The sequence below is a fragment of the Mus pahari genome, chromosome 7, assembly GCF_900095145.1.
Source record: "Mus pahari chromosome 7, PAHARI_EIJ_v1.1, whole genome shotgun sequence".
Lineage (NCBI taxonomy): Eukaryota > Metazoa > Chordata > Mammalia > Rodentia > Muridae > Mus > Mus pahari.
In genome coordinates, this window is record NC_034596.1 from 94949597 (window position 1) to 94966562 (window position 16966).

General features: G+C 45.5%; 1 protein-coding gene across 6 annotated transcripts in view; it reads right to left on the reverse strand.

Annotated features, from left to right (window-relative positions):
- Ttc7b (tetratricopeptide repeat domain 7B) overlaps positions 1 to 16966 on the reverse strand; it is a 216906-nt gene that overhangs the window by 147109 nt on the left and 52831 nt on the right. For all 6 annotated transcript variants that reach the window (XM_021201845.1, XM_021201846.2, XM_029541062.1 and 3 more), the window contains 2 exons: positions 15736 to 15866; positions 5181 to 5302 (listed from right to left, as the gene is read on the reverse strand). In XM_021201845.1, the coding sequence (XP_021057504.1) occupies positions 5181 to 5302; positions 15736 to 15866 (253 nt within the window). The remainder of the gene's footprint in view (positions 1 to 5180; positions 5303 to 15735; positions 15867 to 16966) is intronic.

Sequence of the window (16966 nt, forward strand, 5' to 3'; positions counted from 1 at the left end):
GAGAGAGAGAGAGAGAGAGAGAGAGAGAGAGAGAGAGAGAGAGAGAGAGAGAGAGAGAGAGATCACCTTTCAGGGAAGTCTAGTTGTTTAATGGTAGGGAAGTAGGGAAGCAGCACTGTATAGCTGAATAAACCCTCTCTGGGAGGGCCTTTATGAGATGCAGTTGACCTGCCCGTTAGCTCAGCCCCCCCTACTTTGGCCTACAGTGACCTACCCCATGTTCTGGAGCTAAGGACAGACAAGCATGGCTGCCCCCAACCTGGGCAGCAGTAATAAAGTTTTCTAGAGCAACAGGATCCTGATACACTTGCAGCGTATTGGTGAAGCGCATAAAGCAAGTACCTGTGGCAATATTTCATCACGGAGAACAGAAGAGTTTGAGTTTTATCATTAAAATTGATAAGGACTCTCCTGTCTCCATAATCAAGTTTTGATGGCATGAAGGGAGGAAGCTGACCCAAGGCCACGTTTAAACACAGCAGAGATTTGATGGATTCTTTTTGTTACGGATGTCTGACATTCTTTGGTCTCAGTCATGGAGAGCCGGTGGAGACGCCCTGAGTGCTGCGACAGTTCCAGGACCTCCTCAGCCACAGCGGTCACTAGTTCCATCTGAAACAGCCCGAGTGAAATGCTTGACAGGTGAACATGGGTCCAGTCTTCCAGGTACGTGAGTGCCCGAGTGACATATGGCATCCCCAGTGGCCGCAGCGGGGACATACAGAAGGGGATCCCTACTACATCCTCCTCTACAGAAAGCACCTCTGAAGCTGAAGACTCAGACTCCTCCCCTCTCCACACCCCCCACTTCCCAGGATACAACCTGTAACCACGAAGGCACATAAAACGAACCAGTCCAACTGAAATGGCAGCATGGGGCTGTGGGCACTAGACTCTGGCCAAATGAACCACCTGTCCCCATCTCTTCGAAGCACTTCACTTTCATGAGTCAGCAGCTTCTCTAAGCATATTCCTTAGATCACTGTCCCCCAATGGCTCACATACTTGAACACTCTGTTGCCGTCTGGCGGTGCTGTTTGTGGAAGTCATGGAACATTTCAGAGGTAGAGCCTTGCTGGAGGAAGCATGTCACTGAGATTGGACTGTGAAAGTTTACAGTCTCATGTCACTTCCAGTGTTTAGGGGTAAAGGTGTGATCTCTCAGCTCCCTGCCCTAGGCAGGTACCTGCTGCTGTCCTCCCCTCTGGACTTTCCCAAGCCAGCTCTTCCTTCTGTAAGTCGCTCTTGGTCATGGTGCTTTGTTACAGAGACAGTGAACATCTGGCGTGTGATCTCCCACCATCTTTCTATTACCCACCCTGCCAGCAGGAGTTCTACGTGGAGAAAGCAAGTGTGAAGGAAAACTGTGCTTCCTGGGGCGGCTGACTGCGTATGTGATGGCTATTCCTGGTTGTCAACTTGACTGCATTTGGAATGAACTACAATCCAGAATCGGAGGGCCCACCTGTGATCCAGATTTTGAAGCTGGAAAACATAGGCTTCTGACCCAGATCTTGATGTGGAGATCTTGAGGCACAGTGGCCATGAAAAGCTTAGGCCCAGGCAAGGTAGTACAGGCCTTTAATTCCAGGAGACTGAGGCAAGCAGACCTCTGAATTCAAGGTCAGCCTGAGATGAAGCAAGTCCCAGAGCCAGGCATGGTGGTGCACACCTTTAATCTGGCCACACCTTCTGCTGGAGGACTGCATGAGAACATTAGAAGAAGGAAGTTTCTTCTTCACCTGCTTGCACTTACATTTTGGAACCCACTTCTTCAGGGTTCTAGTCTATATAGAAGACCAGCTGAAACAACTGGCCTCATGGGGCTTCTCACCCACAGCTGCCCACTGTTGGATTAGTTGGACTACAGACTGGAAGTCATTACAGTAAATTCCCTAAATATACAGAGACATGCCATTTGTTCTGTGACTCTGGAGAGCCCTGACTAATACAACATAAGGTCACTTTCTCCTGCATCATTTGTGCCTGGTTTTCTCCAAGCAAGCTTCTGCTCTTGCCCTCCACCTGGCCTTCTCAAGGTCACAGTATCTTCTGTTGTTTAAGGCAGTGTTCAACTTTTGCTTGTCTTTCCTAAGTGCTCAGGACCACTCTGCAGGTGACCTCTGCTCCTGGCTCTCACAGAGCACCCTCACAGCTTCCTCCCCACCCCCTGCCTCTGCTGGCTTCTCTTCCAGATCTCTTTACCCATTCCCACTTCCTGCAGGTCCCTGAGCTGGCTTCCTCGACCACAATTTGATAGCCACGCTATGTGCTCATTGATTTCACTGTCACTGGGCTTTGAACACTATTAATGTGTCAAAAGGCAAGCATTAAGATTCAAATTCAGGCCCTGTCTACATTTGTCCATTTTCTTTGCTGATGCTACCTCTCAGGATGCAAATCAAATAGAATAACTTGAAAAGCAAGCTTCTGATTTCCCTTTTTCCAGACCCGATTCTCTCCTTGTCCCCATCCTAGGCCTTGAAGCCTCTTTTTCTGCCTTCTATAGCTAGGCTATATTGAGCTGATCTAAATGCTTTGTAAAGGACAACAAGATTATCTAAGAACATTAAACCATTTTGAAGCCTATGCTTAATAGAGATCAGTGGTCTGTTTGTTTTCTGTAAGCCCCTCAGGGGGCCCCGAGTCCGCTTCACCCATGCTGCTGTTGTAGAGTAAGGGCCTCCCATGCAGAATGAGAGGTACCGTAGCCAATGGCACAATCTAATAGGCTGGCCTCTAAATGCTAAGAGACTTTCATTTTAACCAATTCTTACCCAATTCAGAAGCAGAGGTAAGATTTGTTCCCACAACTCAGAGAGTTTGTAAGAATCACCCAAATGCTAAGTATGGAGTTGAGTAAGTTTCTAAGTTATTTTATCTATTTCTGCCTCTCATTACCAAACTCATCTACATTGCATTTTCTTACCACTGAAAATCACTCTGTTCATCCACACACACACACACACACACAGAGAGAGAGAGAGAGAGAGAGAGAGAGAGAGAGAGAGAGAGAGAGAGAAAGAGAGAGAGATGACAAAAAAAGCAGTGCACCAAAAGACAGAACTGTGGGACGTCCTAGAACACAGGCTAGCAGGTCCTCCACGGTGTTCAATGTCCAGGGACAGCTGACACTCTCTGAGTGGTCCTATGGCCCCGAGGGACCCACCAACATGAGCCAAGCACCCTAGGGAACTAGGAGCATCCAAAACCATTTTGGGCTTCAACATGGACTTCCACCTCCACATCTGTAGTAGCTCCCACAAGTGTGGCCAAACCCAGACTGTGAACACTGCAGATGGGAGGAACCCTTGGGAGTAGCTGCTCTGTGAAGGATAGAGAAGGAGGAGAGCGTAAGGAAAGAAGAAAGGCTTCAAAGGTACACAGCCCCAGACGGCTGCGTCAGAGGGCACTTCCCCAAGCTTTGTAAAGGAAAATGCACAGGAAATAAGTCAGAAAGCAATCCACTGTACGTGAGCCATGCAAACTCCTTATAACTACCTTAGTTGAGCCCAGTGGGCAGCTGGCATTTCCAAGGGTGAGATCAGAGCCCAACGGTCCCATGTCCAACCCACCTCCCTAAAACAGGCTTCAACAATCAAAATGAGAGGTCCAGCCCACACGGTTACTCTCACAGAAGGCATTTCCTGTAGAAGGTAGTCACTTGGCCCCTGGGATTCCCAATGGAACTGATTTCTCCCTCTGGATTTCATATCAACCCCCCACACCCCCACCCACAGGCAGACACACACAGGTTAGAGATAAAGAAGGTTTATCTGTGATGGCCATTTATTGTAAAAAGGAGAAGAACCAGATGCCTAGAAAAACATCCCCTCCCGCCCCCTTTCATTTACAGAAGCAGAAAATAGACTAGGGGACATGCGTCACTGCTTAGACGATCTCAGTCAGTGGCAGATGAGATCATATTTAAGAGCCCCTTTGTGCCAAAACCACAAAGCTAGCCAAACCTTGGGACATTTGTTATGGTCTTCGGTGGGCCATGCTGAGCAGAACCAGTGAACTTTGGAGCAAAGTAGATCTTTCTTCTCAAAGAGTTTAATAAGACTCGGAATCTAAGCCTTTATTTTCCATGAATATGAAACGGGTGCATGCAGGAGTGAGTCACCAGGCCAACCATTCTGAGACATACACTTCAAGGTTTAAAGCTCCTGAGAATGAAGAGAGAGCAGCTAGCTCCAGTGTTCACGGTGTCAGAGGGTGACTTGTGTCCCTCCTGTCGGTCAAAGCACTACTGGACTCCTAGAGGGAGGGGACAGGTATCGGGGCCTCCCATGCAAAGCCGTGGAGAAGCTACAGGGAAAGCAGATACCTACTGTTGGTCTTCATGCACATCTATCCTGCAGCACAAAGTCAAAACAAGGACAACTGAAGAGACGGAACAGAATCAGCACAGTTCTCACAAGATCAACAACACAAAGGAAACCAGACGTCAAAGCCTTAGAGAGCCAGCCCTTCCATCCATGTTCTGTACCCCTTTCCTAACCCTCTCAAAGGCAGTCTGAGGAGAAAAGTTCCTGATAGTCAAGCCCTGAACTCTTTTGTTTGGCAAATCCAGTTTTCTGAACTGATCAGAAAGGGATTCTGTGTGCTGGGGTTCCCTTGACGAACTGGAGAGGCAGTGTCATTCACATGGAGAAAGGGCATCTCAGACGTGGCTCCATCAGTATCACTAGCCCTTGGAGTTCACAATCACCCAAGTGTCTTCCTCTCTCCTCTCCCACCTTCAAACCTCACAGGAAGTCAAGAGAGTCAGGTAGAGAGGACACACACAGAAAAAAACAATGTTCATTCTTTTTACAAAACATTCCAATTGTACCACATGGTGGACTCATGCATGTATGTGTGCGGGCGTGTGTGTATGTGTGTGTGTCTATGTGTCTGTGTGTGTGTGTGAGCTCACTGGTGAGCTAGGCTCTGGGATCCACCTGTCTCCACTGCCCAGTCCTGGGGTTGTAGGCACGCCTGTCATGCCTACTTTTTACATAGATTTGGGTCCTCCTGCTTGTGGGGCACACACTACCCTCTGAACCATCTCCCCAGTTTTATAATTCATATTTAAAATCACTTTGTTCTAACAACCAAGCCAGAGACAACATATTAAAAGACTACTTTCCTTCTTAGGAAGTGAATATAAAGCAGCAACAACAAAGAAAGCTTACCCATTTTTGAAATAGAGGACATGGGCTCTCTGAAGTCCTGTTTCTAGGAAAAAACCTAGTTCTTGATCGTGGGGAGCAGGGCCAGGCTTAGGGCTTCTGTTCTGAATATTAGTTAGTATTACCTAGAAGGGGAGAGAATTGGAAAAACTAATCAAATAAAGATCAATGCCTACTTCTTCAGCCCCTAGCTCCAAACACACTGGAAGACTTGAACAACCGACAGGTGCCCTCTGAGTGCAAGCATTAGCAGCAGAGATGACTCCTACCACAGGGGCATCTGGGTAGCCCCGGAGCAAGCCGACTCTGAGAGCTCAGAGCATGGTACCTGCAGAATCATCAAACCTGAAGTCTCTGCTAAATACCAAGACACTCACTGCCAGGCGGGCTGAGTGAAGAAGGACCGGTCTCAGCAGCGAGCAGGAAGTCACTGCCCACCAACGGCTTTGGGCAGGCAGGCAGACTTATTCCTTCACCGAGAACCAACACAGGACGCAATTGGCACTAACTCTGGAATTCACCAGAACACAAACTCACCAGGCTGCAGGGCTCAGGCCAGAGGGCTGAGTGCTACCTGTATACATCACAGGAAGAGCTGAAGAACTAACCCTCTCTCCCTAAGCAAGGCCTTGGGAAGCCATGGGTAACCAGGTTGAAAAGATTGAAATCTTTAGTTCTGAAAACAAAACAAAACCAAAAACCAGAACAGAACAGACAAAACTGCCAACTCCTCAGGTGGAAGACTTCCAAGCTGTGAATTGTAAACACACATCAGCAACTCTCTATAGACTTGGGAGTCAAAGCATTTCTCAGAGAGAATTGGACCCACGGTACACTGAAAACCACACATGCAAACATGCTGCTCTTGTTTTCCGGAAGTCAGCAGCTCCTTAAAAGACTCAAACCCAAATATTCTAAAGGTTTTGAAATTACTCTCCAAGTATAAGTGAGTGAAACAAATGCTGGCTCTCTAACCTACAAACATTCCTTTGGGCACAAAAGAACGCACCAGGTACCCATCACCCATTGTTGGAGGATGAAACCCAGGTGCTTGCATCTCACTACATCCCAGCGGCTAATCCAATGCCCGGCTCCTTCCCCAGGGACAGGCATCTCTGCTCCACTGCAGCTCCTTGCTACCAGGTGCCGAGCGCTGGAGGCGCATAGACTCTTTCCCATTCTCTCCTATGTCTAGCTTGAGATGGTAGCATCCATTACTCTGAGCTTCAGAATTTACTGGCATGTGACCAACTCCCCAGTTTGATTTCTGGTTTTCAGACTCGGGTAGCAGCTGTGCAACTTGGAGGTCCAACACTGAAACCTTCCAGATCACTCTTTATGTTCTTTTGACAATGGCTTTACTTTTGAAATACTGTATGACTCAAAAGTAAAAATAATTCAGTACAGTCCAAATGGAATTAAAAACTGCCTCACAATTCTACGTAAACATCTGCTGGGTAACAATCCAGACATCTCTCTGTACATATGTATTAAGCAGAGACAAAAACATTTTACAAAAAAAAAAAAAAAAGAGAGGCCATCTTATAACTTCTAGCTTTGAATTTAAGCCATTACATGTAATTTAGTTAATCCGAACAAAAGTAATTAAAGTAAAGTACCAAAGTAGTCATGGAATCAGGAATTTCTTTCCTGGTAGAGGGGATTCAGTTCAGTTTTCACAACACTACCACCAAACTATATTTCCAGACCCCCAAGATAATTCTGTTCATGTAATTTATTAAAAGTCTAAAAGTTAAATAGAAATTTTATTGTAGCTACAGGTACATTAGTATGTGTGTATAAAAACTACATACATGTAAAGAAAGTGGGTCTGTTTTACCCCCTTTAGTTTTTACTTACATATTTTAGCTTTATATGATAATTAATGACCCATGATATAGATAGTGAGATTAGTACATCTATACTTTCTATTTTGACTTTTTATTTTTATACATTGCTATTTTTAGATTTAATAGTCTCACTTTTTTGTTACCATTTTTATATTGCTATGTAAATGTCTGAGATAAATATGTGATAGATGACTGACAGATAGATAGATAGATAGATAGATAGATAGATAGATAGATAGATAGATAGATAGAGGTATAGTTGGATGCCCTTGTGTTTGTTTGTTTGGTTTGGTTTTGGTGCTAAAGATTGAAACCAGGCCTTGAAAGCATCGCTTTACCACCAAGCTGCACCCAGGCAGGTCTATGTCGAGTGCTGGTAACGGTAGCTTTGCACTAAGTTCAGAGGTCAGGAAGTATTTGTCTTTCAACTTGATTCATCTATTTCAAGACTTGTTTTGGCTCCTCTGGCTCCTCTGAATTTCACACGAATTTTTGAACCTGCTTGTTGATTTTTCTTCTTCTTGGATAAAGTGGATCATATTTTGAGGATTACTCAGACTTTGTGGACCAGTTTCCAGAAGGCTGCCACTTTAACAGGCTGAGTACTTGAACCCATGCACATGGTTACCTTTGGCTTACTGAGGAGTCCCTCTCTACTTAACACTTAAAAAAAACCTCTTAGTTCACATGTTTTTGTTACATGTATTCCTATAGATTTTAATCTTTTGATATTAGTGGACATGCTCTAATTTTAAGTACATTGTTATTCACTGCTGATATACATGGCTTTATGTACTAATCTCGATGTCCTATGACCCTGCTGAGTTTATTATCTCCAACAGATTTGAGTATGCAGATCTTTTGTATATACAATCGTCTTATCTGACAAGGAATTTCTGATCTTCATTGCTTTTGCTGGCCCAAACACAATGGGAAGAATTCCTAGTAACACATCAAGAAGAAGCAATCAAAAACATTAATTTTCTTGTCCCTGATCTTAGGGGTATACACTCTATCCCCAGGCAGAGTAAATCCCCACTCATTTCTAGATGGTTGGCTGCCTTTTCTCATTAGCAAAAAGTGTGTTGGATTTTATCAAATGCTTTCTTTGAATGTACTGAAATGATTACAGTTTCTTTATGCCACCATGCTTCACTCCATTAAGATGATAAATCATCTTCCTGAACTGTATGTCTCTGAATCATAGCATATAATACTTAGAGAAACTCCTCAATTTCCAAGAGGTTAATTTTGATAAACGTATCATAAGTTGGAAGAGCATTTAATATAGCTAACTGGGCATCGCAGCTTGGCCTAATCTACCTTATACATGCTCTGAACACTTACAGTAACCTACAGTTGGGCAAAACCATCTAATTTTGTTTATTTTATAATAAGCGCCTGGCTAACTCAAGCAATTTACTGAATGCCTGGACATTAGACATGTGGGCAACGCAGTACAGAGTACACTCGGGTATCATCTCTTCCTGGAGCTCACCCTGTCTTCACACTGGCCCAACACCATCTCTGACTTCGGAGTTGTCTTGAGTATTCCCACACCAAAGAGCTTGTCACGCAGGCTGCGAGCCTGGGTCCTCCTGAGGTGGGGAGGCCCCTAAGAGCATGCTCTGCAGTTTCTTCACTAAGGCACCCTGATGGCTGCCAGTCCTGCTGCTTGCTGAGGCTGGACTTTGCCTCTTTCAATTACATCTGCATCAGCTTTCTGTTGTTGGTTTTCTTCACTACTTAAGCCACTGGCTCTCAACCTTCCTGATGCTGCAGCTCTTTAACACAGGTTCCACATGTTGTGGTGACCCCTAAATATAAAATTATTTTCATTGTTAATTCATAACTGTAATTTTCTACTCGAACCGTAGTGTAAATATCTGTGTTTTCTGTTTGTCTTAGGTGACCCTGTGGGGGTCGTCTGCCCCAAAAGGAGTTGTGACCCAAAGGTTGAGAAGCGCTGGCCTAAACTCTTCTTTAACTCCTTTGTATAATTTGGACATTCGGCTGAATGGGGGCTTGGCGTTCAGGCCACTCCCTCACTCCGCCTAGCATCAGGCTTTTCTTTAAAGTTCTTATCTCTGGACTTTGCTCCACTACACTCCAGGTGCTCCTTTTTCCCTCCCATTGTACAATTTCAAATATTTCCTTGCTCAGCTTGCTCCTTTTCATTATAGATTTGCATAAAACTGGCCACTAAAAACCACATAACAGAGTCAATACTAGGCTGTTTTGAAATCTCCTGTGTCAACATCACTAATCCAATTCAATTTAGCCTCAGGCAGACTTTTTTGAACAAGGGCAGAAAGCAGCCACACTATTCATCAAAATACCACAAGAATGGTCTCTAGGCCCCCATTACTATTCTCTTCTGACTCCACTTTAGCTGAGCCCCCAGCTCTACCTTGCTCTCAGTAGCACTGTCTCCATGTAGTATGACACATTAAATCCCACGTAAAGCATTTAACTGCTTTTCTCAAAGTCTCAAAATCCACGTTCTGCCAACAAACAGCATTGCCAGACCCGTGACAGCAGCATTCCACAACCCACTGGCAACTCCTATCAGACCTGTGACAGCAGCATTCCACAACCCACTGGCAACTTCTGTCTTAGTGAGTATTTCAGTGCTGTGAAGAGACTCCATGACCACAGCAAGTCCAATAAAAGAGAGCATTTAAATGGGTGTGATTTACAGTTTCAGAGGTTTAGTCCACCATCATTATGGCAGGGGAGCATGGTGGCATGTAGAGAGATACGGTGCTGGAGAAGTAGCTGAGAATCCCCAGGCAGCAGGAAAAGAAAGCCACCGGGCTTGGAATGGGCTTTTCAAAACCTCAAAGCCCCACCCCTAGTGACCACTTCCTCTAATTAGGCCACACCTCCAAATCTTCTCAAATAGTGCCACTCCGTAGAAACCAAGTATTCAAATCTATGAGCTTAGGGTGGCCGTTCTCATTCAAACCACCCAAAGAGACACTGAATTTTTTACAACAAAAATTTTAGTCACATCCACTATATCAAACTGAATCCTAATCTTGATTTGGGAGTTAATTCTTCTTAAATATGGAAAAGTGGAAAACTTTTGAAATCCTAGATGGAGGTGGTATTCTAACATTCAAGTTTAATAATGATAATGATAATAATAATAATAATAATAGGACTCAATGGTTAAGAGTATGTAGTGCTCTTGCGGAGGACCCAAGTTTGCTTCCCAGCATCCCTGTCTGGTGGCTCACAAATGGTTATAACTGTAGCTCCAGGAGATCTTATAGTCTCTTCTGGCCTCCATAGGCACTGCCCTTACATGTACAAACCCACACACAGACACATAAGTCAACCCAAAAAGTGAATTAATACAAAATACAATAAATATAATTAAAGATTACATAACAATAAGAAGTACTGATGCTTGCTATACCAACAACAGATCTTGAGAACATTATGCTAAGTCAAAGATGCCAGTCATTATAGATCATGATGTGCTATATGACTTTATATAAAACCTGCACATTTACAGGAACAGACAGGTTAGCAAGGGCTCAGTGTTGTGAGAAGGGATGGAATGGAGAGTGACTACAGGCGGGTACAAGGATTCCTTTTAGATGAATGAAAATATCCTGGCATTAAATACTGGAGATGCTCACACAGCTCTGAATACAATCACAGTGAGGATAGTTGGGCACTCTAGCATGTGCCTGTGGTCCTAGCTACTTCAGAAGCTGAGGGAGCAGGATGATGTGAGCTTAGGTGACATCCTATCTCATCTATGTAAATAAACACATAGATAAATAAAAAGCTACATAGAATTATACAATTTAAATGGATGAATTATATAGTGTACAAATCATGCCTCAGCAACACTATCCTCTAAAATTATTACATTGACTCACTTACTGTGTGTAGGGGTATTGCATACACTACAGAGCAAGTATGTAAGTTAGAGGACAATTTGTAGGAGCTGATTCTCTCCTAGCATGTGAGTCCTGACTGATAACTGAAGTCAGGTCTTCTGGCTTGGCAACAAACATGTTTCCCCTCTGAGCTATAGCTCACTGATATTATTCTTTAATATGATAATAATAATAATAATAAAGCAAATATGGGGGAAATGTCAATCCCATTAATAATTTAAAATGTAAACTAAGCATGCAAGACACTCTGTCCACCTAGAAAATATTTTGTAACAATTTGCCAAGATGCACAGCGACATCTAGTCTCCTGAACTAAGGGCCCCAGTACATGGTAACAAGGGTGGTAAAAACATCCCCACGTCTGGAAGTTTGCCTCTAGGAAATAATGTAAATAAAGCAATGGAAAAGCTGCCTGAAGAAAGATGCCAAGTTAGACCCAATAATAAGGCCTCACTTGAAATAATATATAACCATGAAAGTAATGTAAAATGTAGTATAAACTGAGAACAAGGCAGACATAAAATGCTTTACTGTTTTGAGGGATGATTTGACTACAACAAGGCATAAACATGACCATAAGGACTGTTCCTCTCTGGTTACTAGACTTTTCTAGAATGCTGTACAATATAGATCCAGGCAGCCAGATGTCAGGCTCAAAATCAGTGGTGCTAGAGCAGAGGCTAGCCAGTCCATCTCTGGCCATTTCCATTCTCTGGGCTCTGAATGGACTGAAGTGATGGGAACTGAGAGCAAGGAGGACATGGTCTCTTGACTGTCTCACCTTGAGAAGCCATGAATGCAGGGGCTTATACCCTCCTCAGCTCAGGCTCTGCCTCTCTCAGCAGAGCGCCTAGCTTGAATTCAAGACACACACTGACCTTAATCTAATCCACTCTGGATCCATCACTCAGCTGTGCCACTCAAGTTCCCTTGCAGGGCAGATATCATAGTCAAGCCTTGACCTGTGCTCTCTGAGCTGCTCACTGAGAAGGAAGCTGGGGTGCGCTCGTAATATTTGGGGTCCTGGTGTTTCTTCTTGGAATTGTAGCACTAAGTTGGCCCAGAAACAGTTTCCAATGCCTGGCACTTTAGCTTTAGCTTCTTTTCCCAAATTGGGTGAGAAGAAACAAACTGTCAGCAGAGGGTAGAGTTGCGCCCTGGCCCTGCTCCTGCTCTAGAATGCCACCAGCAGCTGGCCAGGCAGTATATGCAAAGCCCAAAGACAGGGTGACTTACTTCATGTGCCAAAAGCAGGGCTCAGGTTATGACAGCAGAGATGAGGTCATCTTTATCCATGCCACGGCACTGCCAGCAGTACCTTACAGGGCAGAAAACTTTGCTGTTGGCATGCTGCCTCGATCTGGATAAAAACTAACCAAAGCCACGCTGCATCACTGATAACCCTATCTGATTGGATTTGTCTGATCAAATTATTTTACACATATGCTTGCTATATTTCATTCTCGTTCAGATATCTATCAGGGGACGTCATCAGCCCGTGTCTCTATGATCCTAACTTAACAAGGACAACTCTAAACAAGCATTTGACACGCAGCTCCCGTGACTCATCTCCCTTGGCCCTGCTTCCACATTTGGAACAAGGAGGAAGAAGAGCCAGGGCCAGCACCCTGCATGCTACCTGGTATACAACCAACCTCTGTAAAGGACAAATCTCTAGGCTTCTGAAATCAGATAACTCAACTCCTGCTAGTTCTGCTATGAAAATAGAAAACTGAAGCACAAGAAACAGATGAACAGGCAACTACACGACCCTGAAAGGATACTTCATAAACTTGTCTCTACGTTCCTAATCAGACAATGTACTTGTAGTATTCCAGATTTTCATCTAAACATCTGGAACTTTAAAGGGTGTAATGAACACTAAGCTAATATTTGATGTGTGCTAACAATGTACTGGGAAATGCATGCCCTGGCTGCTCATCACAATAATGACATGCCAGTTACTGCAGCTATTTATAGGAGTACTGAGGCTCCTGAACACAGAGGCTGAGTGACATGCCTTCAAGTCTCACAGCTAAGCGGCGTCTGCAACAGGATTCCAGCACCAAGTCACTTCACTGGCCTGTTCTACTGCCTCTCACAGCTTAAGCTGCAGACTCAAGAGAAGGGTGAGGTCAGCCCCTTGCTGAAGGGTCAGTCACTGCCCTTCTGCACAGCAACTCCCTGGGTGACATTCTCCCAAAACTTTATTTTCCCTAATTAACAAACTGAAGAGCCAATGGTCATGAATAAATGCCAATAAATCCTGGCAGACAGCAACCTCCTCACCTCAGCATGGCAGGAGGGCAGGGGAAGACACTCTACCCTGTCTCTGCCTCTGCCAGGGACCAGCAAGGCAAACGCATATCAATTTTCCTCCCAGGAGGATGGCTTGAAGGCCAGGCTCTGTCCCAGACTCGCCAGGGTTTTTACTCTTTTCAGAGTCTATTTTTGTTTTCACTTCAGCATAATTCTTTAAACATTCAAAATCAAGTCGGCTGAGATGAAAGATTTAAAAACAAATAAGGTCTATAAATCCCTGAACTAAGCCCAATTTTTCCAGTTTCTAGACTGACCAACATATAATGTTTTGAGTTCCTATTACAGCAGAAACAGATGTTTGCCCCATCAACCTCTCTCTTGCTGAAGTCTGAGCAGGTCCAGGAGGGAAACACATATTAAAAAGTCAGAGCCAGAAAGAGGCATGTAGAAGGGCTGAGACTTCTCTGTAGGCTGTGGAAGGAGCTAGGTACTGAAAGCCAAGGTTCTCACAGTCCAGTATGCATGGACTGCATTCCACAGGGAGCGTGTGTGGATGGTGAGAAGGTGACAGTCCAGTGTGACCATGCAGTGGCCCTAGAGACCTAACTAGGTATCATGAAAGAGTTGATTTCTAATATAGCTTTGACCAAACTTGCTGGGTATCCTGGGGCCTTAATCTTCTTTTCAAAATATATCTCCGATGATCACTATAGCCCTTCTATGATCGCGGAGGAAGGGAGGCGTCTTGTGAATTCCATGATTATATGAATTTCCTTGCTGCTCAGATGAAGAACTCAACAGTAACTGGGGAGTTAGGAATGACTACAACAGGCAGTAGATCCCATCTTCCATTTCCTTTATCCTTGCAGACACGTGACAGATGAACCCCTTTGTCCCTGTCAGAGAACGGCAGCTCCAAAGTGGACAACTAAATGGTAAGCTGAGAAATGAAGATATCTGAGCGAGCTGAGATGTAGTCAGAAGCCAAGCTCAGTCAGGATGAACTGAGTGTCCTCAGCCACGTGCTGGCTGTGGCAGGCAGGCAGGGGAAGGAGACAGATCTCAAAACCAGCCTGCATGATCACGTCCCCGACAATCAGTACAGCAATTCTGAATGATGACAACAAAATCCACTCCTCACAGGTCCTTCTGATGGAGCCGCATACCGCCAGATAGCAGCCAGAACTCCCAAACACTGTATCCTACAGGCCAGGTCACAGGATTCTCCACACTTGCCATCCACTCTTCAGTTTCTGCAATTCTATTCTGCTTTCCCTGTCAAAGACAATTCTGACTCTCCTTATGTCCACTAACATACTCTAAAATCATTTACATAAGAATTACGTTCCATCTATACATGTAAAAACAAAACAGACAAACAACAAAACTACAAGAGCCAGCCAGGTGTGGGCAGTCCCTCTTCATCCTCTAATCATTATGGAAGCCAAAGCCTAGAAAATTCAGGGAAAACATACCTTCTGATCATGTTCAGGTCTTGAAAGAATGGTTATCATCTCAACAAGGCCACAGGTGGTACCTAGATCTACGAGGGTTAAGACCACAGTCCAGATTTGGCTAGCACCTGGGGAACTGCTACAGAAGAAACTCCAGAGTTACTGTCATTACGGACCACTGACAGCAAGAATCTAGTATGTTCCTAGACCTAGACTAAGTGTCTTTATACACATGACCCTATAGACGTTTTACACAAACTTCATGAGAGGACTATTTTTATGAGCCTTTTACAGATGGGAAAAACTAAGGCTGAGCTGAGAAAAAACTCTGCAACGAGCAGGCTGGAAAGATGGAGATCCTTCTGAACAGGGAAGAAGCCCCACCCCTGGCCTCATCCTTGACCTCACCCCTGACTTCATCCCTAGCCCCACCCCTGACTTCATCCCTAGCCCTACCCCTGACCTTATCCCTGACTCCATCTCTGACCCTACCCCTGACTTCATTCCTGACCCCATCCCTGACCCCACCCCTGACCCCATCCCTGGCCACATCCTAGACTCTATCCCTTGACCCCATCCCTGACCTCATCCCTGACCCTATCCCTTGACCCCATCCCTGGCCCCATTCCTGGCCCCACCCCTGACTTCATCCCTGGCCCCACCCCTGACTTCATCCCTGGCCCCACCCCTGACTTCATCCCTGACCCCATCCCTGACTTCATCCCTGACCCCATCCCTGGTCCCACCTCTGACCTCATCCCTGGCCCCACCCCTGACCTCATCCCTGGCCCCACCCCTGACCCCAGCCCTGGCCTCATCTCTATCCAGCCTCAAGCTAACTCTGCTCACTCAGTCTGTGACATTCTTGTCAGTTGCTACTTTTCCTTACCCTGACACAGACCACTTGACTGCTAGGTCCTCCGCAGACAGTCTCAGGAGACACACAACCTGCTCCAAACAGACTAGTTAAAGACCCAGAAGACCTCTGCCACACTATCAAGGTAAAGCAACCCAAAACCCAGGTAAACACCTGCTGGTGTGAAGATCACGTAAAGACGCAGAAGGTCTTACTCACCCTCTCTATCTCCTGGAGGTACAGGAGCGCAATGTCCCCAGCCTTCTCATAGCAGGGGATGACGTCCTGCTCCCGGTCCACATGGAGATTACTGGTAGAGGATGACACAGGCAGTTTCTCTAAACAAAGCCCTAAGAGCAAAGCAAGTACACAGAAATTGAACAAGTTGGTTTTCACAGGACTTAATTCTAAGTATGGCTCCACCGGGCCACAGGATGGTCTGCTCTGTAAGAGGCTATGGGAGAAGCAGATCCTCTATCCTGTCTTCCTTTAATTAGACAGGGTCTCGCCATGTAACACTGGCTGGTCTGGAACTCCCACTTGCCTCTCTCTCTCTGCTTCTTAGTTAAAGGCACGGGGCACCACACACCCCGACTGTCCTCTCTTTTAAAGACAAAATGGAATATCAAAATGAAGCTCCAGAAGGCATCTAAAGTTGCAGAAGAACGGGGCCATTCACAACACATGCAGACTGGCTCACCCTGATCCCCAGCTTGAACTGGGGGCCCTTCCACGAGCTCTTTCAGCCCTGAAGCGTATGGTTGTCACAGACGGACCTGTCTGTGACATATGGTAGTATGGTAGTCATGTTTACACATCAGCGTGACCAGGCAACGGGATGCTAGGACATCTGGACAAACCTTCCGGGTGTGTCTGTAGGGTTCTTCTGGATGAGACTTACACTTGGGCTGGTAAAAACAGTAAGCAGCCCCCCTCCCCTGAGTGGGCAGGCCTCATCCAATCAGCTGGCAGAGAGGCAAGCACGGCCTTCCCCTGTCTGAACTGAAGTACTGGCTTCTTGCTTGGGGCTTGCTAGCTGTCTGGCTGAAACCTATGCCCCTGGATCTTCAGGCGCCCAGGACTCTAGACAGGAATGGAAGTATGCCAGCAGCTCCCTTGAGGGTTCTAGCAGTTAACTAAAGGTCTTATCTCCAACTCACCCTGTCCCAGGATGGTCCTGATTAATAAAAAGACCCTCACTCAACTATGCCCAAAGCTTTTCAACAATTTTTAAAAACAAGCAAGTTTGTCAACTCTAGTTTAGATTTTACATATCCCCTAAGGCCTTTAGTTAAAAGCTGGACCCCCAGAGTGGTGCTACAGGGAAGATGTGGGGTCTTTTAAGACGTGGCAGTGGCCTGGCGTGGTGGCACACGCTTTTAATCCCAGCACTCGGGAGGCAGAGGCAGGCAGATTTCTGAGTTTGAGGCCAGCCTGGTCTACAGAGTGA